This window comes from Aquarana catesbeiana, linkage group LG08 (assembly GCF_042186555.1).
Source record: "Aquarana catesbeiana isolate 2022-GZ linkage group LG08, ASM4218655v1, whole genome shotgun sequence".
NCBI classification, from domain to species: Eukaryota; Metazoa; Chordata; class Amphibia; order Anura; family Ranidae; genus Aquarana; species Aquarana catesbeiana.
In genome coordinates this window covers 299,645,021-299,671,603 of record NC_133331.1, presented here as the reverse complement: position 1 = coordinate 299,671,603, position 26,583 = coordinate 299,645,021, and the positions used below count along the sequence as shown (strand labels likewise).

The 26,583-nt window shown below is 46.3% G+C and overlaps 1 protein-coding gene across 1 annotated transcript in view; it reads right to left on the bottom strand.

The window, feature by feature from the left end:
- Positions 1-26,583, bottom strand: part of LOC141106852 (uncharacterized) — an 80,456-nt gene that overhangs the window by 19,694 nt on the left and 34,179 nt on the right. The window contains 3 exon segments of the mRNA XM_073597782.1: positions 11,477-11,919; positions 14,297-14,856; positions 25,917-26,123. Of these exon segments, the coding sequence (XP_073453883.1) occupies positions 11,477-11,919; positions 14,297-14,856; positions 25,917-26,123 (1,210 nt within the window).

Genomic DNA, 26,583 nt, shown 5'->3' with positions numbered 1-26,583 from the left:
GGTTGGGGATTGGTCAGAGCTCATCAGAATACTCCAGGAAGCTCCACCTCTTCTCTCCTCTCCTTTCCTCCTTCCTCTCCAGAACATTGCAGCATGTTCTGGAAAGGAGTGGGAGGTCTGAAGTTGCCTGTGAGTCATCCAGCTCTGTCTGAGATCAAAGCAAACAGGCTTGGCTAGCCAAACCTGAAATTCACCTACACTACAAAAACCTAACCACTGTAGCAACCTAGTAACTAGAGTGTTCTACATATAAAAACAGCAAGAACAAGACAGCTGACTCATAAAAGTAGGGGGCTGCTTTAGAATGGCCTCCCATTTGCGGTGCTCATGTGCCCCCTCTAGAGCATGCAACAGTGTGCTCCATGATCACTGTGTACATCAGACACGGCAGATCAGAGCGGGCCACAGGACCAATGAAATTGGCCCTGAAGCATGTGATCACTGTGACCAATCACAGCCATCACAAATGTGAACAAAGGCTGCATGTTGGAGCCACAACTCTGTTTCCTCTTACACCGATTGGCTGTGAGAGGAAACAGTATCATCCTAGTGATCAGCACAGTACAGTGTCACCAGAGCAGCCAACCAATGTCCCTAATCACTACCAACGCCAGTACAGTATCACCATACCAGTGCAACCAGCAACAGAGTCCCTGATTGCTAGCCACCCCAGTACAAAGTCACCAGATCAGTGCAACTAGTCACTGTGTTCCTGATTGCTGCCACCCCAGTACAGTGTCAACAGATCACCACAACCAGCAACAGTGTTCCTGACTGTCGCAACCCCGGTACACAGTCAGCAGATGAGTGCAGCCAGCAACAGTGTTCCTCATCACTGCCACAACAGTTCCAGTGTCACCAGACTAGTGTCAGTGAGTAACAATGTTCTTGATCACCAATAGGGATGAGCCGAACACCCCCCGGTTCGCACCAGATAATGTGAACAGGCAAAAAATTTGTGCGAACACACCAACACCGTTAAAGTCTATGGGACACGAACATAAAAAATCAAAAGTGCTAATTTTAAATGCTTATATACAAGTTATTGCCATAAAAAGTGTTTGGGGACCCGGGTACTGCCCCAGGGGACATGCATCAATGCAAAAAAAACATATAAAAACAACAGTTTTTTTCAGCAGCAGTGATTTTAATAATGCTTAAAGTGAAAGCATTAAAAATGAAAATATTCCTTTAAATATTGTGCCTGGGGGGACTCCTTAGTCTGCCTGTAAAGTAGCGCATCTTTCTCATGTTCATAACAGTACCACAGCAAAATGACATTTCTAAAGGAAAAAATTTAATCTAAAACTGCTTGCAGCTGTAATGTATAGTTGGATCCCGGCAATATATAGAAAAAATCATTAAAAAAACGGTGTGTGGTCCCCCCCAGTTCATACCAGGCCCTTCAGGTCAGGTATGGATTTTAAGGGGAACCCTGTGCCAAAATTGAAAAAAATAATGGCGTGGGCCCCCCCCAAAATCCATACCAGGCCCTTCAGGTCTGGTACGGATTTTAAGGGGAACCCCGCGCCAAAATGTAAAAAAAAATGGCGTGGGGGGTCCCCCCAAAATCCATACCAGACCTTTATCCAAGCACACCACCTGGCAGGCCTACAGGAAAGGGGGGGGATGAGAGAGCGCCCCCCTGAACTGTACCAGGCCACATGCCCTCAACATGGGGAGAGTGCTTTGGGGTCCAACGACCCTTGCCCGGTGGTTGTGGGGGTCTGCGGGTGGGGGCTTATTGGAATCTGGAAGCCCCCTTTAACAAGGGGGCCCCCAGATCCCGGTCCCCCTATATGAATGGGTATGGGACTACATTGTACCCCTACTCATTAACCAAAAAAGTGTCAAAAAAATAAAATTGACAGCAGACAGTTTTTGAGAATTCCTTTATTTAAAAAAACAAGTGTCCCACTATGTAAATCCATCGTCAATCACGACGTCCGACGGTCCAGAGAAAAAAAATAATAAAACGGAAAAACTACGCATCCCATTTTCGCTTTGACAGCTATTAACCAGTTGCCGACCGCCGCACGACTATATACGTCGACAGAGCGGCACGGGCAGGCAAAAGGACTTACAGGTACGTCCTTGCCTGCCCACGGGTGGGGGGTCCGATCGGACCCCCCCCCGGTGCCAGCGGCGGTCGGATCGAGGTCAGGGTCGATCAAAGGTGAGGGGGAGGCCACTCATTCGTGGCCCCCCCCTCGCGATCGCTCCTGGCCAATGACAAGCTTCCTCGGCTTCTGTGAATGTAAACAGAAGCAGAGGAAGTGATGTCATCTCTCCTCGAGCCGGTCTTTTCGTCCGGCGCCGAGGAGAGAAGACATCCAAGTAAGTGCACCAACACTACACATACAGTAGAACACGCAGGCACACTTGTCACCCCCCTGTCACCCCCCGATCACCCCCTGATCACCCCCCTGTACCCCCTGTCACTCTGACACCAATAGCAGGTTTTTTTTTTTTCTGATTTATTGCATTGGTGTCAGTTTGTGTCAGTTACAAGTGTTAGGGCAGTTAGGTTAGCCCCCTTTAGGTCTAGGGTACCCCCCTTTAGGTCCAGGGTACCCCCCTAACCCCCCTAATAAAGTTTTAACCCCGTGATCACCCCCCGTCGCCAGTGTCACTAAGCGATCGTTTTTCTGATCGCTGTATTAGTGACACAGGTGACGCTAGTTAGGGAGGTAAGTATATAGGTTCGCTGTCAGTGTTTTATAGCGACAGGGATCCCCATATACTACCTACTAAAGGTTTTAACCCCTTGATTGCCCCCTAGTTAACCCTTTCACCAGCGATCACCATATAATTGTTACAGGTGACGCTGGTTAGTTGGTTTGTTTTTTGTAGTTTATTGTAGTTTATTACAGTTTTAGGGCACCCGCCGTTTATTACCCTATAAAGGTTTAACCCCCTAATTGCCCGGCGGTGATAGAAGTTAAGTTTTTAGGGTCAGATAAGGTCTGCGTCGCCCCAGGCAGCGTCAGGTTAGCGCCAGTACCGCTAAAACCCACGCACGCAGCATACACCTCCCTTAGTGCTATAGTATCTGAACGGATCGATATCTGATCCGATCAGATCTATACTCCCCAGCAGTTTAGGGTCCCCCAAAAAAACGCAGTGTTAGCGGGATCAGCCCAGATACCTGCTAGCACCTGCGTTTTGCTCCTCGGCCCAGCCCAGCCCACCCAAGTGCAGTATCGATCGATAACTGTCACAAAACACTAAGCACACATAACTGTAGCGTTCGCAGAGTCAGGCCTGATCCCTGCGATCGCTAACAGTTTTTTGGTAGCGCTTTGAATCAGTCGCTGACAGTCAGGAGCTTTTTTGCCTGTGAGTCTCACTAGTGTACCCCTAAATTTAGAGCCCAAAATGGCAAATCGAAGGTACACTAGTGAAGAGGCCTACACGTTTCTGAGCATGACAGATAGTGAAGAGGAAGTCACTCATCTGTCAAGTTCAAGCTCAGAATACGAACCTGTAGAGGACAGCGGCTCCATGACAGATAGCTCTGACGACGGAGTTGTGGTCCCTGCTAGGGTCAGGCGTACCAGACCCCGATCTTCTTCTTCTGTCCTTGAAGTGCAAGAACCGCAGGGCTCTCGTAGGGAGCAGAGAGGTACTAGTGCCGCTACTCCTTCTGGTGAACTGGCAAGCACCAGCGGCCTAGTACACCCTGGTCGTACATCCAGCACTGCAGTATCACGTGGTGACGTGGCGAGTCCCATAAGTGCAGTTCAAGCTGGGGAGGTGGCAAGCACAACTAGTGTCCCGCTGCCACCAATAAGACAAAGACAGGCCGTTGTGCCCATAGTGCCCTTCCTGCTGCATTCGCCAATCCGAATTGGGTACCCACCACTTCTGCAGTACCCGTACTTCCCCCTTTCACTGGCCAACCCGGAATTCAGGTGGAAACAGTTGACTTTATGCCACTGGATTTTTATTCACTGTTTTTCACCGAAGATCTCTATAGATCTATTGTGGACCAAAGCAATTTATACGCTGGTCAACACATCGCCGCTAATCCCCAGTCCTCCCTTGCCAGAGATTGGAGACCAATTACGGTCTCCGAATTTAAGATCTTTCTGGGCCTTTCCCTCAACATGGGCATAACCAAAAAGAGTGAGTTGCGGTCATATTGGTCCACTGACCCAATTCACCATATGCCCGTGTTCTCTGCCTCCATGACCAGGGCACGATACGAGCAGATTTTGCGGTTCATGCACTTCAACGACAATGAACTCTGTCGTCCTCGTGGAGACCCTGCATACGATCGGCTCTACAAAATTCGGCCCCTCGTAAACCACTTCAACCAACGTTTTGCAGACTTGTTTACCCCCCATCAAGTTGTCTGCGTTGATGAGTCCCTGATTAAGTTTTCTGGCCGCTTGTCCTTCAAACAGTACCTTCCCAGCAAGCGTGCCAGATACGGGGTCAAGATGTATAAGCTCTGTGACAGGGCCACAGGCTATACATGTAGATTTATGGTTTACGAGGGCAAAGATAGTCACGTAGAGCCGATCAACTGCCCTGACTACATAGGAAGCGCTGGCAAGATAGTGTGGGACTTGGTGTCACCCTTATTCGGAAAGGGGTACCACTTGTACGTGGACAATTATTATACGAGCGTGCCACTTTTTAGTTACTTGTTTGATCAGCAGATTGGAGCATGTGGCACCGTGCGACCTAATCGCCGGGGCTTTCCCCAGCGGCTTGTAGAGTCCCGTCTTAGGCTGGGGGAGAGAGCCTGCTTGAAGTATAATAATTTGCTCGCTATGAAGTGGAGGGATAAGAAGAATGTTTTCGTTCTCACCTCCCTTCATGCAGACACGACGACCCAAATTACTACGGCGACTGGTGTTGTGGAGAAACCCCTCTGTGTCCACGAATACAACCTTAATATGGGAGGGGTGGACCTCAACGACCAGTTGTTGGCGCCGTACCTAATTGCCCGTAAGGCCAGACGCTGGTACAAAAAAGTGTCTGTTTATTTATTTCAATTGGCTTTGCTGAACGCTCATGTGCTATACAGAGCTTCAGGACGGACTGGATCCTTCCTTAAATTCCAGGAAGAGATCGTCAGAGCCCTTCTGTTTCCAGACGGTGCTCCACCTCACCTTCCCAATCCAAATGCAGTAGGCCGGCTGCATGAGAGGCATTTTCCTTATGTCCTCCAGAGTACCCCTACCCAACGAGCCCCCCAAAGAAAATGTCGTGTCTGCAGAAAGCGCGGATTTAGGCGTGACACCCGGTATTATTGTCCCTCCTGTCCTGGCAATCCTGGTCTTTGCATTGGTGAATGTTTTGAACGCTACCATACACTAGTTGAGTATTAGCGTAGGGTACAGCACTGCACAGACTAGGACACACTTCCACAGGGTCTCCCAAGATGCCATCGCATTTTGAGAGACCCAAACCTGGAACCGTTACAGTTTTAAAAGTTATGCCGCGTACACACGAGCGGACTTTCTATCCTACTTGGTCCGGCACACTTTCCGACGGACTTTGTCCGCCAGGTGCGCCGGACTTTAAAACGAACGGACTTGCCCACACACGCCGGGATTTTCCGGCGGGCTAAGTCCGCCCGTCTTTCCGACGGACTTTCGCCGGAGTTCCGGCGGACTTTCAGAATGAACGGACTTGCCCACACACGGACAAGTCCGTTCATTTTGAACGTGACTCAGGTGCGACGGGACTAGAGAAGGATGTCAATCTTGCCGCTTTTATCGGCGAGATTGACACCTTGCTAGCCCCGTCGCGGGGCATACCAGGCCCTTAGGTCTGGTATGGATTATAAAGGGGAACCCCGCTACGCCGAAAAAACGGCGTGGGGTCCCCCTAAAATCCATACCAGACCCCGATCCGAGCACGCAGCCTGGCCGGTCAGGAAAGGGGGTGGGGACGAGCGAGCGGCCCCCCCCCTCCTGAACCGTACCAGGCCGCATGCCCTCAACATGGGGGGTGGGTGCTTTGGGGGAGGGGGCGCCCTGCGCCCCCCCCCCCAAAGCACCTTGTCCCCATGTTGATGAGGACAAGGGCCTCTTCCCGACAACCCTGGCCGTTGGTTGTCGGGGTCTGCGGGCGGGGGCTTATCGGAATCTGGGAGCCCCCTTTAATAAGGGGGCCCCCAGATCCCGGCCCCCCACCCTATGTAAATGAGTATGGGGTACATGGTACCCCTACCCATTTACCTAGGAAAAAAGTGTAATTAATAAAACACACTACACAGGTTTTTAAAATATTTTATTAAACAGCTCCGGGGGGGATCTTCCTCCGGCTTCGGGGGTCTTCTTCCGGCTTCGGGGGTCCCTCCGCTTCATCTTCTCCCGGCGTCCGGTTGGTTCTTCTCCGCTCTCCGGCCTCTTCTCCCGGTGTCGCAGGTCTTCGGCCGGCCCCTCCGCTCTCTTCATGTAGCTCTATTGCGAGCGGAGGTCCGGACTTCTTGGCTTCTTGGCTTCTTGGCTTCTCTTCTCTTCTCTTCCCCCAGATGTTGACACGACGCTCTCTCCGGCTGGACTGGTCTCTGAGGGCTGCGTTGTGACTTATATAGGCGGAGACCCCGCCCCCATATGATGTCAGAGTCCTTGGGCATGCTGGGACTGTGACGTTTTAGGGGGCGTGGTCGACCACGCCCCCTAAAACGTCACAGTCCCAGCATGCCCAGGGACTGTGACATCATATGGGGGCGGGGTCTCCGCCTATATAAGTCACAACGCAGCCCTCAGAGACCAGTCCAGCCGGAGAGAGCGTCGTGTCAACATCTGGGGGAAGAGAAGAGAAGAGAAGCCAAGAAGCCAAGAAGCCAAGAAGTCCGGACCTCCGCTCGCAATAGAGCTACATGAAGAGAGCGGAGGGGCCGGCCGAAGACCTGCGACACCGGGAGAAGAGGCCGGAGAGCGGAGAAGAACCAACCGGACGCCGGGAGAAGATGAAGCGGAGGGACCCCCGAAGCCGGAAGAAGACCCCCGAAGCCGGAGGAAGATCCCCCCCCGGAGCTGTTTAATAAAATATTTTAAAAACCTGTGTAGTGTGTTTTATTACTTACACTTTTTTCCTAGGTAAATGGGTAGGGGTACCATGTACCCCATACTCATTTACATAGGGTGGGGGGCCGGGATCTGGGGGCCCCCTTATTAAAGGGGGCTCCCAGATTCCGATAAGCCCCCGCCCGCAGACCCCGACAACCAACGGCCAGGGTTGTCGGGAAGAGGCCCTTGTCCTCATCAACATGGGGACAAGGTGCTTTGGGGGGGGGGGGCGCAGGGCGCCCCCCTCCCCCAAAGCACCCACCCCCCATGTTGAGGGCATGCGGCCTGGTACGGTTCAGGAGGGGGGGGGCCGCTCGCTCGTCCCCACCCCCTTTCCTGACCGGCCAGGCTGCGTGCTCGGATCGGGGTCTGGTATGGATTTTAGGGGGACCCCACGCCGTTTTTTCGGCGTAGCGGGGTTCCCCTTTATAATCCATACCAGACCTAAGGGCCTGGTATGCCCCGCGCTCGCCGCAATAGGAAGATTTGTTTTTCCTATTGCAGCGAGCGCGAGATGCAATACCATCCCCTCGTGTCGTATTTGGTCCGTCGGACCAGCCTACACACGAGCGGGCTTTCCGTCGGACCAGCACACACACGAGCGGACTTTCCGCCCGAAACTGAGTCCGACGGAAAGATTTCAAACATGTTTAAAATCTAGGTCCGGCGGGCTTTTGGGAAGAAGTCCGCCGGAAAAGTCCGCCGCCGCCCACACACGGGCGGATTGTCCGGCACACTCTGGTCCGCCGGACCAAGTATGCCGGAAAGTCCGACCGTGTGTACGCGGCATTACAGTTATAAAAAAAAAAAAGTAAAAAAAAAAAAAATACACAAAAAAAATATAAAATAAAAAAACCAAAAATAGTTGTCGTTTTATTGTTCTCTCTCTCTCTATTTTCTCTCTATTGTTCTGCTCTTTTTTACTGTATTCTATTCTGCATTGTTTTATTGTTATGTTTTATCATGTTTGCTTTTCAGGTATGTAATTTTTTTATAGTTTACTGTGTTTTAAACATTTTTTTGTTTTCAGGTACGCCATTCAGCTGCAGCGCGGATTTATTTATCTTGACAGCAACAGCGTTTGCTCCCACGATACATAAAGCCGTGACTCCAGCGCTGTCGGAGGTGATTTCACCACCACAGTTACATACTTCAGCATATATGCCGAAGCGTGGGGGCAGAAGTGGGTGGAGGAGCGATTTGCTCCTGCCTTTTGCGGGAGGATGCCCCCATGCTTCGGCATATATATATTTTAGGTAGGCACAGGTTGCGTTAAATGTTTTATTTTTTACTATGGTTTTTTTTTGTATTTGCTTTGCAGGTATGGTAAGTATTACTGTTATACTGTAATGTTACTTTGTTTTTTGTTAACCATCATTTGCTTAGCAGGTACGCCATTCAGTTGCAGCGCGGATTTATTTATCTTGACAGCAACAGCGTTTGCTCCCACGATACATAAAGCCGTGACTCCAGCGCTGTCGGAGGTGATTTCACCACCACAGTTACATACTTCAGCATATATGCCGAAGCGTGGGGGCAGTGGGTGGAGGAGCAATTTGCTCCTGCCTTTTGCGGGAGGATGCCCCCATGCTTCGGCATATATAAATGGTGCATGTATGCCCATCATTAGAAGTGGGTGGATGAAGGGAGGTATTCTAATGGTGGGCATACCCACCGATCAATATCTTTTTTTTTACTTTCAAAATCTTTTATTGGTTTTGTACAAAAATAAGAAATTATAAAACATAAAATAAAATACAATACAGGATTACAAATCACATATCTTGTAACATCCTCTGGTGCATAAGATACGCCTACTGGGGCTAGAGCGTTATCATTTATAAGGCACATTGAGTATGGATAACTCTGGTGTATAGTAATCAAAACTTGAAACCTAGCAACTGATGCGAACCTAGAACGTTTTCCCTAGGGGGATTGTCTGGCGTCTAGTGAGGCGCAAGGGGGTCGCACCGGCACCCCTGACGGGATCTTTCTGTGCAGTGCGAGCCCCCCTCCCCTCCTGACCCGGTATTGACCAAGGGTCCTAGGTTCTCAATGAACAATATAATAATGCAGTGGAGATTACCACCTATCTAAGAGGAACAATCTACGAGATGAGTAATGATTGTCTTGAAATGAAGAAAAACTGGTCAGAAAGCACAATACAGTCATTACCCATTGAATTATCCTAGTTTCCCCCAGCAGAGGGACTGGATCAAACAAAGTACATTTGGAAGGACAGAAAGGAAGAAGAGGAGAAAGGAAGAGAGTGAGAGAAATATTAGCCGTCCGTCTGGAGGGGTCCCCGCCTCATAAGATGATCCCTGTTAGTTTTGGGGTGGGACTCCTGGTATGAGAGAGATGCCGACGAATTTTGCCCAGGGCTCCCATATAGCTTCAAATTGCTTAGTTTTGTCATCTAAAATGCTAGCCAGTTTCTCTTGGGACATGATCCATGATATTTTGTGGATAGCTGCTTTCACCGAGACTTTGTGCTGTTTCCAGGCCTTGGCGATGGTGAGTTTTGCACCTAAGAGTATGAAATGTGTCAGTTTGCGTGAGTTCTTCGGCAACCCGGGCAGGTTGTCATTAAGAAGAGCTATGGTAGGGGATTTCGGGATTTGGATCTGCGTCGTTTTCCTTATCAGGGAAAAAATCTTGTTCCAGAAGGGCCTTAGTCTGGGGCATTCCCACCATACATGGGCCATTGTGCCCACTAGCTGACACCCCCGAAAGCACCTGGGGTCAGCTGTTGGGTACATTCTGGAGAGCTTGACAGGTGTGAGGTACCACCTAGTCAAGACCTTAACCCCTCCTTCAATTAAGGAGATGTTTTTGATGCCTTTAAAGGCCCTGTCGAAGGAGCGTCTCCATTTAGAGGTCTCCCATTCAAAGGCCAGATCTCTCTCCCAATCCAGCATATAGGGGGTTTTTTGGGGGTGCAAGGCTAGTGACTGGTAGATGACGGAGATCCCCCCTCTCTGTTCACAGGAGCGACCACACCATGATTCGTATGGCGTAAGGGCGTTGTGTGAGGGGATTCCCCTTTTCCAACGTTGACATAGGAAATGTCTAATTTGGTGGAATCTGAAGTGCTCAGACTGTGGAATTTCCAGTTGCCTTATTCCTTGCTCCAAGGAGATAGGGCCCTCATTCGTGAAGAAGTGTCCGATTCGATACAGTCCCTTGTCCAGCCACCAACGAAAAGCCTTAATATCCAACCCAGGGGGAAAGTCAGGGTTGTTGAATATGTGTGCTAAAGGAAGACATCTAGAGATTAATGCCGGATTTTTCCTTAAATTATCCCATAAATGGAATGATTGAGATAAGGATGGGGAGAGAATTGGGGGTCTCTGTTTGGGGGGGGTCCAGAGGAGATAGTCCAGGGTGTGTGTGGGGACAGCCTGTCGCTCTATTTGGATCCAGTCTGGTTTCTCTGTCCTGGAGTAAACCGTGGACAGTTGGGCCAGCCTGGCCGCTTGAAAGTACCAGTGAAGCTGCGGGGCCCCCATGCCACCCTGGTCTCTTGGAAGGAATAGGGTTTTTTGTTTAAATCTATGTCCTCTCCCCCCCCAGATAAATTTGGTGATCTTCTTTTGGAAATTGGAAAGGTGTTCTTTGGTTATATTTATCGGGATGGCTCTGAAGAGATATAGCAGTCTGGGAAGAAGAGTCATCTTCACAGCATGTACTCTGCCCAGCCAGGAAATTTCACCCTTGGACCAAGTTCCCAGATCGGCTGATAATTTCCGGTACATAGGTGGGAAGTTTAGGGGGTATAGTTGCTCTATCCTAGCTGGAAGTTTGATTCCTAAGTAATCTATCCATTGGTCGTTCCATTTGAAATCAAAGGAGCTTTTAAGAGCGGCAAACGTACCCGGCTGCAGGGAGATGTTTAAGGCAGAAGATTTAGAGTAGTTCACTTTGAGGCCAGAGGTGTTAGAGAAATCTTTCAGTAATTTGCATAAATTAGGGAGTGAGGTGATGGGGGACGTTATGAATAGGAGCATGTCATCGGCGAAGAGCCCACACTTGTGAACTTGTTCCCCACAGGATACGCCGTGAATGTTAGGGTTTGATCTAATCGCTATTGCCAGTGTTTCGATGGCCATAGCAAAAATGAGAGGGGAGAGAGGGCAGCCCTGTCTCGTCCCTCTCGTTATTTGAAGGGGTTTGGAGTATTGTCCCTGCAGTCGGATTATTGCCGCCGGATTGGAGTAAAGGGATCTTAGTACCCCTAGAAAGCTAGCCCCGAAACCCCATCTTTCCAGGATGGAGAAAAGGTAAGGCCATTCGATTGAGTCGAAGGCCTTATGTAAATCTAGTGACAACAACATACCTGCTTGTTTAGTGCCTCCATCCCAATTTGATTGGAGAATGGAGACAATGTCCACCGCTCTCCTAATTTGATCTGGACCCTGCCTTCCTGGAATGAAGCCTACCTGATCTTTGTGAACGTACTGTTTGATGAAGGAGGCTAGACGGTTGGCTAAGATTTTGGTGAGTATCTTGAGATCGTTGTTGATAAGGGAAATGGGCCTATAGTTCTCTACTTCATCGTGGTTCTTATTTGGTTTGGGAATTACTGTTATGAATGCTGTATTTAAGTGGGGGTCTAATGGGGATCCCATTCTCTTAGAGTTGAAAAATTTGGCCATGTGAGGGGCCAGTATATCCCCGAACTTTTTGTAATAAGGGACTGACAAGCCGTCCGGCCCAGGGGCCGAGCCTGTCTTGAGGTTTTTGATGACTTCCTTAATTTCGTCTGAGGAGAAGGGCTCCTCCATCAGGTCTCTATGGTCTTTGGAAAGAGATGGCAGTTTGACACTCTCGAGGAAGGAGACGGTCGAACTGTCGCTCTGTGTTTGTGTGGCTTTGTATAAGCCTGAGTAGAAGTCATGGAAGGCTGTCATGATTTTGGATGGATTGGCCGTGGGGGGTTGACCCGCTATGCGCACTTTGGGGAAAGTGCAAGATTGGAATTTGGGGGAGAGCTTCGCGGCTAGCATTGTCCCTACTCTGTCTTTGTGGCAGTAGAATTTAGCACCGCTCCATCTAATGTGTTTTTCAGCTTTTGCCGTTAAGGCTAGGTTGAGTTCCAATCTAATTGTGTCTAATTTGTCATTGAGGTTTTTAGATGGGGATTTTTTATGTTCGGTTTTTAAAGCTATATATTTTTGTTCCAGCCTGAGAATGTCTATCATCCTTTCCTTTTTAACTTTAGTGGCTAATCTGATAAGCTCACCACGGACCGAGGCCTTGTGGGCTGCCCATAGTGTTTCGGGGGAGATATTACCCACATCATTCAACCGAAAATATTCCCTGATCGCATCTGCTACTAATTTGGCTTGAACTGGATCCCCCAGGAGAGACTCGTTCAGTCTCCAGTAAGAGCCTCCACTACGTGATAGCACATTTTTCAGAGTCAGGAGGACCAATGAGTGGTCCGACCAGACTATGTCTAGAATTTTGGCTTTGGTGGCCATAGGAATGAGATTAGTTTGGATAAGAATGTGATCTATCCTTGCGTAGGTCTGGTGGGGTGGGGAGAAGTGTGTAAAGTCCCTGGAGGAGGGATTCAGCTCCCTCCAAATATCTGCTAACCCCTGGGAGTGGATCATTTTAGCTATTCTAGTGCTTAGTTTGGTGGGGCGTGTTAGTTTTCCTTTGAGAGGGTTGGTTTTGTCTAGACCCTGGTCAAACGCTACATTTGAGTCCCCTCCCCAAATGACTTTCCCCTCCAGGAGGGGGCCAAGAGTTGCAAAGAGGTTCTGGAAGAAGGATGCTTGGCCCTTATTAGGGGCATAGTAAGAGATTATGGAGTATAGTACTCCCTCCAGGGTGCCCTTCACAAGGATGAACCTACCCTCTGGGTCTTTAAAGTCAGAGATATGGTTAAATTTGCTATTTTTAGAGAAAAGTACTGCTACCCCTTTGGTTTTGTTTGGAGCGTTGGCTATGAAGAATGATGGGTAGAAGGCGTGTAAGAACTTGGGACTGTATCGAATCGGAAAGTGGGTCTCCTGAAGGAGCACTACGTCCAGTTTGAGGGATTTATAATGGTCTAAGGCGACCCTTCTTTTCCTAGGAGAGTTGAGTCCCTGTACATTGTGAGAGGCGACCCTAAGGTCCAGGCCTCTAGACATTTGATCAGTCATGGGAACAGAGAGAGGAGTGATCACCGGCCCAGCAGCCGCTTACCTTGTGATGGGGAGAGCTCCTTGAAAACGAGAAGGTGGGCGGGTCCGTGCTATAGTAGCTTGTGGGAGGGATCGGGGGGTCTCCAGACGGCCAGCTAGGAGGAAAAGAAAAGGTGAGAGGAAGAGGAGGGAAGAGGAAGGAGAGACTAGTAAATAAAAAAAACAACAACAATAAAGACAAAAACTGTAGCGACAAGGGTCTTCTAGAAGGACCCGTGGAGGAAAGCGGTGTGTCAGGCCGCTTAAACTCCAATTTAAGTCTTCCCTCGTCCATATTGGACAAGAGAAGTCTCACTCTTCGGGGGCTCAGTGGTTGCCCTCGAGGTGAGAGGAGGCGCATGGGTACCACCCCGGACCCATACTTCTAAGGAACCGTAAATATATACTATTTGCATAACGTAGTGTAAGATCTACAACTCAATAAGTGCAATTAGATACTGCTGTTTCCGTACAAAAAAAAAAAAAAAAAAACACAAAAACGAACAACGGGGAGAAGGTAATTCAATGTCGTGGGAGGAGCATGACCTTCTACCATAGGTGACCTGCAACCTGGATCCTGGATCTGAAAAGGAAATTGGTTATTGAGGGCTGTTAGGAACTGAGGTCTCGTTGGTAAAAGTCTCAGATTGGGATGGGGAGCGAACTCTCCTGGAAAAAGGCCAAGTGATCGCGAGGACTGTTCTCCATATGATGGATACTGTATAGGATTTCATCCGTAGACTTAGTCCCGTCTGTAGAAAAAAAGAAAATTTTAGGATCGAGGACCTGTGCCTGAGGTCTCGTTGGGGTCTTGGGATTGAAAAAGAGGAGCGTTAGCTCATTCAAAGAAGGGGGAACGTCCCCCACAGGCGAGACCGTGAAAGGCCTGGGTGTGAAAGAAGAGGGTCTTCTTGCTCCGTTAAGGGGGCTTGCCATCTTTGCTCCTCTTAGTGTGGCCCTTGTTCCAGAGAGGAGAGACTGGGCTGCTTGGGGGGGGTCGTTTGGATGATCCCGAGGCAGATGAAGAGAGCTCCATGGGGGCTTCCTGGGAGATCAGCTTGAGGGAGAGGAAAAGTTTTTCACCTTCCGGGAGATTGGAGAAAGTGTGGGTCTTGCCTTGTATGGTGAACTTTACCGCGAAGGGGAATGTCCAGCGGTATTTTATGTCTCGTTCCATCAACACTGACAGGAGGGGTTTGAGGGTGCGTCTTCTTTGGATGGTGGATTGGGCGAGGTCCGCAAAAACCTGAATTTGGTGGCCCTGGTGTTGAAGCTTGGGCTTCAGGCGGGATTGTCTCATTACCTCCTCTTTTACCGCGTAGAAGTGCGGTTTAACTATTATGTCCCTCGGGGTCCCGTCTTTCCTCGGGGGACCCAGGGCTCTGTGCGCCCTGTCCAGCTCCAGCCTATAGGGCGGGATGTTGGGGATGAGGTCCGAAATAAAGTCCTGCACCGTGAGGGGGATATCCGTGAAGGATTCAGGAAGGCCTCTAATTCGGAAATTGTACCTCCTGGACCTGTTCTCAAGTTCGTCAATTCTTGATAGGGCCGTTTCTAGCTGTTCTTGGACTGACTGGAGGTGTGCGGCGTTCTGGTTGGTTCTGGCGACAGTATGGTCAATTTTGTCTTCCATCGCCTCCATCCTAGAGCCCAGGTTAGAGAGGTCTGATTTGATAGCATTTGTGATCTGGGAGGCAGTATTGGCTAGGCCCCTTTCCAAGAGGGTAGAAAACTTGGAGAAGAGTTCCTCTTGCATGACAGATATGTCCTGAAATGAGTATCCAGGTGGGAAGCCTGTATAGGAGGAGAGGTGAGGGGGAATGCCTGAGGGAGAAGCGCCATCATCCCCCTGCTCTCTGCTGTGAGAGGCTCTGGGAGCAGCCTGTGGAGCTTGGTGCTGGTGCTCGGTCTGGAGCGTGTTGTGGCCTCCCTGTGTGGCCTGGGCATAGGTCAGGGTCGGAGGGGTGAGGATGGGACGCTGTTCTGATCCCTTGTGAAGAGAGGCTGTGTGAGGCCTAGCAGTGTCCCCGTCGGCGGCCATCTTGGAGGACCCGTCCGCCGCTACCGCTGCAAATTGCGGGCCCAGATCACGGCGGGCCTGTGCGCCGGCCATCTCACCGTGTTCCCCCGCTGTTCCGCGAGCGGGGGAGTGCTTGAAATAGTCCTCCTTCTGCTGGGGCTGGGGATATGCCGCTCGTCGGTCCGGGGTGGTGCGGAGCTCCGGGCTTAGGCGGCCATTACGGAGCACTCGCGCATGCGCACTCTCCGATCAATATCTTTTTTTCGTTCAGCCCACAGGCTGCATAAAAAAAGTTTACAATATATGCCCAACAAGGACCAGCAACGTACTGGTATGTTGCTGGACTTTGAGTGGTTATACCAGAATGATGCCTGCAGGTTTAGGTATCATCTTGGTATCATTCTTTTCAGCCAGTGGGCGGCTTTCATGTAAAAGCAATCCTAGCGGCTAATTAGCCTCTAGACTGCTTTTACAAGCAGTGGGAGGAAATGCCCCCCCCCCACCGTCTTCCATGTTTTTCTCTGGCTCTCCTGTCCCAACAGGGAACCTGAGAATGCAGCCAGTGATTCGGCCAGCTGACCATAGAGCTGATCAGAGACCAGAATGGCTCCAAACATCTCTATGGCCTAAGAATCCGGAAGCTACGAGCATTTCATGACTTAGATTTCGCCAGATGTAAACAGCGCCATTGGGAAATTGGGAAAGCATTTTATCACACCGATCTTGGTGTGGTCAGATGCTTTGAGGGCAGAGGAGAGATCTAGGGTCTAATAGACCCCAATTTTTTCAAAAAAGAGTACCTGTCACTACCTATTGCTAACATAGGGGATATTTACATTCCCTGAGATAACAATAAAAATGATTTAAAAAAAATAAAAATGAAAGGAACAGTTTAAAAATAAGATAAAAAATCAAAAAATTTATAAAAAAAAAAAAAAAAAAAAAAAAAGCACCCCTGTCCCCCCCTGCTCTCGCGCAAAGGCGAACGCAAGCGTTGGTCTGACGCCAAATGTAAACAGCAATTGCACCATGCATGTGAGGTATCACCGCGAAGGTCAGATCGAGGGCAGTAATTTTAGCAGTAGACCTCCTCTGTAAATCTAAAGTGGTAACCTGTAAAGGCTTTTAAAGGCTTTTAAAAATGTATTTAGTTTGTCGCCACTGCACGTTTGTGCGCAATTTTAAAACATGTCATGTTTGGTATCCATGTACTCGGCCTAAGATCATCTTTTTTATTTCATCAAACATTTGGGCAATATAGTGTGTTTTAGTGCATTAAAATTTTAAAAAGTGTGTTTTTTCCCCAAAAAATGCGTTTGAAAAATCGCTGCGCAAATACTGTGTGAAAAAAAAAATGAAACACCCACCATTTTAATCTGTAGGGCATTTGCTTTAAAAAAATATATAATGTTTGGGGGTTCAAAGTAATTTTCTTGCAAAAAAAAATAATTTTTTCATGTAAACAAAAAGTGTCAGAAAGGGCTTTGTCTTCCAGTGGTTAGAAGAGTGGGTGATGTGTGACATAAGCTTCTAAATGTTGTGCATAAAATGCCAGGACAGTTCAAAACCCCCCCAAATGACCCCATTTTGGAAAGTAGACACCCCAAGCTATTTGCTGAGAGGCATGTCGAGTCCATGGAATATTTTATATTGTGACACAAGTTGCGGGAAAAAGACAAATTATTATTTATTTATTTTTTTTTTTTTGCACAAAGTTGTCACTAAATGATATATTGCTCAAACATGCCATGGGAATATGTGAAATTACACCCCAAAATACATTCTGTTGCCTCTCCTGAGTACGGGGATACCACATGTGTGAGACTTTTTGGGAGCCTAACCGCATAGGGGACCCCGAAAACCAAGCACCGCCTTCAGGCTTTCTAAGGGCGTAAATTTTTGATTTCACTCTTCACTGCCTATCACAGTTTTGGAGGCCATGTAATGCCCAGATGGCACAACCCCCCCCCCAAATGACCCCATTTTGGAAAATAGACACCCAAAGCTATTTGCTGAGAGGTATAGTGAGTATTTTGCAGACCTCACTTTTTGTCACAAACTTTTGAAAATTGAAAAAAGAAAAAAAAAATACGTTTTTCTTGTCTTTCTTCATTTTCAAAAACAAATGAGAGCTGCAAAATACTCACCATGCCTCTCAGCAAATAGCTTGGGGTGTCTACTTTCCAAAATGGGGTCATTTTGGGGCGGTTTTGTGCTATCTTGGCATTTTATGGCCTTCAAAACTGTGATGGGTAGTAAGGAGTGAAATCAAAAATTAACGCTCTTAGAAATCCTGAAGGCGGTGATTGGATTTCGGGGCCCCATATGAAGCTAGGCTCCCAAAAAGTATCACACATGTGGTATCCCCGTACTCAGGAGAAGCAGCAGAATGTATTTTGGGGTGTAATTCCACATATGCCCATGGCATGTTTGAGCAATATATCATTTAGTGACAACTTTGTGCAAAAAAAAAAAAAAAAATTGTCACTTTCCCGCAACTTGTGTCAAAATATAAAATATTCCATGTACTCATCATGCCTCTCAGCAAATAGCTTGGGGTGTCTTCTTTCCAAAATGGGGTCATTTGGGGGGGTTTTGTGCCATCTGGGCATTTTATGGCCTTCAAAAATGTGATAGGTAGTGAGGAGTGAAATCCCAACTTTACGCCCTTAGAAATCCTGAAGGCGGTGATTGGTTTTCGGGGCCCCGTACGCGGCTAGGCTCCCAAAAAGTCCCACACATGTGGTATCCCCGTACTCAGGAGAAGCAGCAGAATGTATTTTGGGGTGTAATTCCACATATGCCCATGGCATGTTTGAGCAGTATATCATTTAGTGATAACTTTGTGCAAAAAAAAAAAAATTGTCACTTTCCTGCAACTTGTGTCCAAATATAAAATATTCCATGGACTCAACATGCCTCTCAGCAAATAGCTTGGGGTGTCTACTTTCCAAAATGGGGTCATTTGGGGGGGTTTGTGCCATCTTGGCATTTTATGGCCTTCAAAACTGTGATAGGTAGTGGGGAGTAAAATCAAAAATTTATGCCCTTTGAAATCCTGAAGGCGGTGCTTGGTTTTCGGGGCCCCGTACGCGGCTAGGCTCCCAAAAAGTCCCACACATGTGGTATCCCCGTACTCAGGAGAAGCAGCAGAATGTATTTTGGGGTGTAATTCCACATATGCCCATGGCATGTTTGAGCAATATATCATTTAGTGACAACTTTGTGAAAAAAAAAAAAAAATTGTCACTTTCCCGCAACTTGTGTCCAAATATAAAATATTCCATGGACTTAACATGCCTCTCAGCAAATAGCTTGGGGTGTCTACTTTCCAAAATGGGGTCATTTGGGGGGGTTTGTGCCATCCTGGCATTTTATGGCCTTCAAAACTGTGATAGGTAGTGAGGAGTAAAATCAAAAATGTATGCCCTTTGAAATCCTGAAGGCGGTACTTGGTTTTCGGGGCCCCGTACGCGGCTGGGCTCCCAAAAAGTCCCACACATTTGGTATCCCCGTACTCAGGAGAAGCAGCTGAATGTATTTTGGGGTGCAATTCCACATATGCCCATGGCCTGTGTGAGCAATATATCATTTAGTGACAACTTTTTGTAATTTTTTTTTTTTTTTTTGTCATTATTCAATCACTTGGGACAAAAAAAAAAATATTCAATGGGTTCAACATGCCTCTCAGCAATTTCCTTGGGGTGTCTACTTTCCAAAATGGGGTCATTTGGGGGGGTTTTGTACTGCCCTGCCATTTTAGCACCTCATGAAATGACATAGACAGTCATAAACTAAAAGCTGTGTAAATTCCAGAAAATGTACCCTAGTTTGTAGGCGCTATAACTTTTGCGCAAACCAATAAATATACGCTTATTGACATTTTTTTTACCAAAGACATGTGGCCGAATACATTTTGGCCTAAATATATGACTAAAATTGATTTTAATGGATTTTTTTTATAACAAAAAGTAGAAAATATCATTTTTTTTCAAAATTTTCGGTCTTTTTCCGTTTATAGCGCAAAAAATAAAAGCGGCAGAGGTGATCAAATACCATCAAAATAAAGCTCTATTTGTGGGAAGAAAAGGACGCAAATTTCGTTTGGGTACAGCATTGCATGACCGCGCAATTAGCAGTTAAAGCGACGCAGTGCCAAATTGTAAAAAGTGCTCTGGTCAGGAAGGGGGTAAATCCTTCCGGGGCTGAAGTGGTTAAATAGCCAAGGGCGGGGCCACCCTGTGATGTAACTGAGTGACCCCATCCCTTCTGACGTCATGTGATAGCATGTGATGTTAGAGGGGGGGACAGATTGCGTGCTCGGATAAGGATCTGGTATGGATTTTGGGGGGCCCCCACACCATTTTTTTTTAATTTTGGCACAGGGTTCCCCTTAAACACTTCAATACACTGTGTTATATATACTACATTGCCTGTAGTGACTAAATATAGATTCTACACTGAATATCCAGTCTACACTAAATGCAGAGTATAAATATATATTAAATACACTGCCACTAACTAACCTGCCTGCCTAATCTAGCTCTATCTAGCTCTGTCCACAGTCACACACTATACACAGCCGCTATGTAAGCAGCCTTATATAGTGTGGTGCGTGAACTTAGTCCCCCTGAGCCATGATTGGCCAAAGGCACCCTGCCGTTGGGCAATCATGGCTCTTTCAGCAAAGCGTGCTGTGATTCATCATACAGCAATGCACTGCAATCTCGCAGTGCATTATGGGGCACTCAAATTTGCAGCATATGCCCCATAAAATGTGCTGTTCGGCGAACACCCCGATGTTCGAGTCACACTTACCTTCGACTCGAATATTGAGCTCATCCCTAATCACCAACAGACCAGTTCCAATGTTGCCGGTCTAGTGTAAGCCAGTCACAGTGTTCCTGATCACTAGTCAAACCAGTTCCAATTTCTCCAGACCAATGTAAGTCAGCCACGGTGTTCCTTACACCAATCCCAGTGTCACCAGACCCGCACAGCCAGCAACAGTGTTCCTTACACCAATCCCAGTGTCACCAGACCAGTACAGCCAGCAACAGTGTTCCTTATCACCACAAGTCCCAGTGTTACTAGACCAGTACAGCCAGCAACAGTGTTCCTTACACCAATCCCAGTATCACCAGACCAATGCAGTCAGCAACAGTGTTCCTTATTAGACATGTGCACACTGAAATATTTCGTTTCGGAATTTCGTTTTCGTCCGAAAAATAAATTTATTTAGGTACTCACGAAATTTGTTTTTCTTTATTTCGTTTTTCGTTAAAAACTTGCATTCGTCCGAAAATCGAAATTAATTGAGGTCGAATCTGTCATTGAAGGCTTATGGTGTCTGTTGAATGTTCAAAGAAGATTCAACGGAGCAGCTAAACTGTACGACGCCGCAATCGTACATTTCGAATTTTCCGCCTACAAGCTAGCTCTAGTAGAATTCCTTATGTTTTATGACTAGTAATAAATTAATAATTATATTTATTAATTATTTTACTAGTCAACCAACATTAGAATTTTTCTATAGCCTATGGGCGGATGCATTTGACCGGAAATGTACACTTGCAGCATCGTATAGTTTGTTTAGCTGCTCCGTCGAATCTTCTAAATTTCGACAGACACCATAAGCCAAAGATTCACGTTTGTATGTTTTTCATTTCTTTGTCGAATCTACATCGTTCATGTTCATTGGTCTACTCTACCCCAGCAGTCAGCCAACCAAACTTTCACATTCGTTTCTTGTAAGTGCAATGGCGGGCGCAAAATCTGACGCTGTGTCAGTCTCAGATATGGCAACCCATAATGAAGACCATGGATGAGGACGTTCCTGGGCCTTCTATGGAAGCAGCAGCAGCAGCAACATCCCCAACACCATCATCCAAAAATGGGCACAGGAGGGGGACACAAGCTGCAACCAACAGGAAGCGTAACCTTACGTGGACTCACATTGAGTCCCAGGTCCTTGTAAGGGAAATGCTTCCTTGCTGGATGCAGCTGTGTGGCCCCCGCTCCAGGGAAACTACTCAGGAGTGGAAGCGGGAGAAGTGGGAGGAGATCTCCAGAAGGGTTGAGGAGACCTATCGCCATCGGCGTGACCCGACTGCCTGTTGCAAAAAATTCAGCGATATAAAATGGTAAGTAACGTGTCTGATATATTTTTTTTTTTTACATTTTAACCACTTCAGCCCCAGAGGATTTGGCTGCCAAATGACCGCGCCGCTTTGTGCGATTCGGCACTGTGTCGCTTTAACTGACAATTGCGCAGTCACGTGACGTTGCTCCCAAACAAAATTGACGTCCTTTTTTTCCCACAAATAGAGCTTTCTTTTGGTGGTATTTGATCACCTCTGCGGTTTTTATTTACTTTTTGCTATATAAGTATCCCAAAAAAATATATAAAAAACAAATTTTTTCCTCAGTTTAGGCTGATATGTATTATTCTACATATTTTTGGTAACAAAAATTGCAATAAGCGTATAGTGATTGGTTTGCGCAAAAGTTATAGCGTCTACAAAATAGGGATAGTTTTATGGCATTTTTATTAATCTTTTTTTTAGTAATGGCGGCGATCAGAGATTTTTTTTGTGACTGCGACATTATGGCGGACACATCGGACACTTTTGATGCCATTTTGGGACCATTGTCATTTATACAATGATCAAAGCTCAAAAAATGCACTGATTTTACTGTGTAAAAAATGACACTGGCAGGGAAGGGGTTAACCACTAGGGGGCGCTGAAGGTGTTAAGTGTGTTCTAGGGAGTGATTTTAACTGTGGGGGGATGGGCTACCAGTGACACAACACTGATCACTGCTCCTGCTAAAAATAAACGTTTTGCTTTTGTTTCTGTTATAAAATTTTGTAAACAAGTAAGTTTTCTCTTTCACTGATGGGCACTGATAAGGCGGCACTGACAGGCACTGATAAGGCGGCACCGATGAGGTGGCACCAATGAGCGGGCACTGACGATGGGCACTGATATGCGGCACTGATATGCTGCACTGATGGGCACTGGTAGGTGGCACTGATGGGTGGCACTTATATGCAGCACTGATGGGCATTGATAGGCGGCACTGATGGGCACTCATGGGTGGCATAGGTGGGCACTGATGGGCACTGAAAGGCTGCAAAGATGGGTTTTTATGGGTGGCACTGGTGGGCACTCATAGGCGACACTGATGGGCACTGAAAGGCTGCAAAGGTGGGTTTTTATGGGTGGCACTGATAGGTGGCACTGCTAGGCACTGATGGACAATGATAGGCGGCACTGCTGGGCACTGGTGGGCACTGATAGGTGGCACTGATGGGCATTGATACGTGGCACTGATACGGCATCAATGGTGGCACTGGCAGTGGTAGGCATTGTGAGTGGGCACCGATTGGCAGCTGCCTGGGCATTGATTGGCAGCTGCCTGGGCAAAGATTAGTATTTCCCTGGGGGTCTAGGGGGGGCATACCTGGTGGTCCTGGGCGGGATCCGAGGGGGGGCTGTGCTGATAAACAATCAGCACAGACCCCCTTTGTCAGGAGAGCAGCCGATTGGCTCTCCTCTACTCACGTTTGTCAGACGCGAGTGAGGAAAAGCCGATCACCGGCTCTTCCTGTTTACATCGTGATCAGCCGTGATTGGATCTCCGTCAGAGACTCTTTACCTAGATCGGAGTTGCGGTGTGTCAGACTGACACACCACAACAACGATCGCCGCGATGCGCGCCCCCGGGGGGCGCGCAGCGGCTTGATATCCTGAGGACATCATATGACGCCCAGTCAGGGTATTGAAACCACTTTGCCGCCATCATTCTGCTATATGGCGAGCAGCAAGTGGTTAAGGACCAGGCGGCTGGCATGTCAATAACAACTGTAGCACCCTGGTGTTTAGGCAGTGTGCTGTCTATTATAGGATTGTCATTTTGAGGACACCTGGTGGTTGCCTGTTGCTATTGCAATTCAGTTTCTCACAGGAAAGAATCAGGAAACAGGAAGAAACAGGAAGTCTTGACTTTGTTAATAAAGTTTCTTATTGAACAACATAAAGTTTTTACCTCAGTTACAGAAGCCATTTTAGTTGTTATGCAGATAACTGAAGATCTTCAAATTTGCCTCTAGATACACAAATGCCTGTAAGTCTATTATTTCCCAAAGTTCATTTTACACTTTGACTGCACTGTTATGTGTTTGATATATGATTTAAATATAAGCTTTCTGTATAGTAATATTTAATGTTGTACTTATTGCAAAGTGTCACATGTAATACATATTGTAATTCTAAGTTTCTCTGATTGTATTGCAGTTTACAGAACTATTGATAGACGTAAATTCTCCTGACCAGAGCACTTTTTACAATTTGGCACTGCATCTCTTTAACTGACAATTTGGCGGTCGTGCGACGTTGTGCCGAAAACGAAATTTGCATCTTTTTTCCCCCACAAATAGAGCTTTCTTTTGGTGGTATTTGATCACCTGTGCATTTTTTATTTTTTGCGCTATAAACAAATATAAATAAATAAATTTGCGTTATAAAAAAAAAAAGGACAATTTAAAAAAAATTTTTTATATATTTATATATTTTTTACTTTTTTCTATAATAAATATCCCCACATCTAAAAAAAAAATTCCCTCAGTTTAGGCCAGTATATAATTTTCTACATATTTTTGGTAAAAAAAAATAAGCGTATATTGATTGGTTTGCACAAAAGTTATAGCATCTACAAACTATGGGAAAGATTTATGGCATTTTTATTATTATTTTTTTTTACTAGTAATGGCAGTGATCTGCGATTTTTAGCGGTACTGCAACATTGCGATGGACAGATTGGATACTTTCAACACTTTTTTGGGACCATTGACAATTGTACAGCGATCAGTGCTATAAAAATGCACTGATTACTGTGTAAATGTCACTGGCAGGGAAGGGGTTAACACTAGGGGGCAATCAAGGGTTTAACTGTGTGTTCCCTCAGTGTGTGTTCTAACTGTGTGGGGATTGGAGTTGACTAGGAGAGGAGACATATCGTTTTTCCTACTTAGTAGGAACAAATTATATTTTTTCTCTTCCCTGACAGCACAGGGATTTGTGTGTTTACACACACAAATCACCGTGCTGGCGCTCGTTCACGCGATCGCACATGGCCAGCGGTGATCGTGCCTGCCGAGCACGCGCATCGGTTCCTCCCGCCGTGCAGCATGCGCGTGCACCCTCTGGTGGCCGAAAAGGAGAAGCACGTACCCGTATGGGATTTCGCCCAGGGGAGCCATTCTGCCACAGTATATCTGCGTGAGCCGGTGGGGAACCGGTTAAAAGATACATTGATGTGTTTACTCTCCAAAATGTGGTGATTTTGTGGGTGTTTCTCCTATCCTGGCACTTTAGTGCCTCAAAAAAAATGTGATAGATCGTCAGGAAATCAGATGTACTATTTGCCTGAAGGTGCTCCTGGGATTTTGGGCCCCTCTATGCATCCAGACAGAACTTGTGTTATCCCCATGCTTGGAAGGAGTAGAAGAATGTGTTTTGTGGTGTAATTCTAAGTATACTCATATTGTGTGTGAGAAATAACTTGTTAAAATGCCAACTTTGTGAAACAAAATAAGATTTTATTCAATTTCTTTATTTTCCAAAAAAAATTGTGGTGAAAATATAAAGCACCAAAAAAATCCCCATGTTTTTTACTAAATACCCCGGACTGTGTACTTTCCATAAAGGTGTCGTTTTGTACTGTCCTGGCATTTTACGGCCTCAAGAATTGAGACAGGCCGTCAGTACATCAGGAATGATTCATTTTCAAAATTTCCACTATACATTATAGACTTTATAACTTTCACACAGAATAAATATTATACACTGATTTGCTTTGTATTTTAACCAAGAAATGTAGAAAATTAATGAAGAAAAATTATTTATTTACAAATTTTTATAAGAGAAACTAAGAAAAATTCATTTTTTCAGCATTTTTAGTCATTTTTCCATTATATAGCGAAAGTGGTGGAGAATTATAACCAAAAGAAAACTTTACATGTCTGAAAAGATGATATAAAATTTATTTGGGTACAGTGTTGCACGATCGAGTAATTGTCAAAGTATCGCTGTGCTGAAAACGGAACTATGGCGTGGACAGGAAGGGGGTTTAACACGCCGGTCTTCAAGTGGTTAACAAATAATAAAATGTAAGCAGGAATCTAAATCAAAACCTTTATAATTACAGATAATAAATGATAAAATCTATGAATTATTGGATGGACCAATCACAAGCCAACTTTTTTGGTAACACATAAAAAATCCATAATGTACAGAAACCGATATCAACCAATAAGAAGTGTTGTCCATGTATTGTCATATCTGGCCATGTATTAGCACAGTTTAGTTGTATGGTGCGGTCTGTGTGAGTGCGGGACCGAGTCATCTCTGTATGTTTAGACTCATATTTATTAAAAAGAACCTGAAAAACATTCAATACATTCTGCTCCACCCCCAACACACCACTGTTATCATGAGAAAGGTTGTTAGATGGTGTGAATTCTCTGGTGTTGCAGAAGCCTTCCTTTCTGCATTAAAGATTTCCCGCACTCTGAACATGGATAAGGATGCTCACCCGTGTGAATTCTCTGGTGTTCATGAAGGGTGTTTTCCTGAGTGAAAGATTTTCCGCACTCAGAACACGAATAGGGACGCTCACCCGTGTGATCTCTCTGGTGTACAATAGGGATGATTAGCAGTGTGACATTTCTTGTGTTTAAGAAGGTCTCTTTTATTTGTGAAATGTTTCCCGCACACTGAACATGACAATGAACTCTCTTCTGTGTGATCTCCTTCCTGCCCTAAAGAAGATTCCTCGGGAATAGATGGATCTATTAAAGTATTTCTACTGTGAGATCTTAGAGTCCTGGAATGTGATTTATCAGAAGATTCCTCAGACGTATTCCGCACATTATGGTCATCTGCTGAGAAATAATTTTACAATAAATGTTAGAAGAATTTTTGGAATCTTGTATTCAGGAGTCATATATGTTGGTTTAGTTCTAAATCTTTGAGCTCCCGAATGCAAGTGGGTGCAATCAGAACAGAAAAATATAAATTCAAAGTAGATAAAGAATACAATGTACCCAAATCACACTGTGCAACTTTGTGCATTGATGACATTGTTATTGAAGAATGGGGATGGACCTTTCATATGGTGTACAGTATCTCCTCCTCATTTGTTGGGAACATGACATTATATTGAGGAATGGAGATGGACCTTTTATATGACATACAGTGTCGCCTCCTCATTTGCTGGGAACATGATGTTAATTTGAGAAACGGAGATGTAATTTTCATATGGTGTACAGTATCTCCTCATTTAT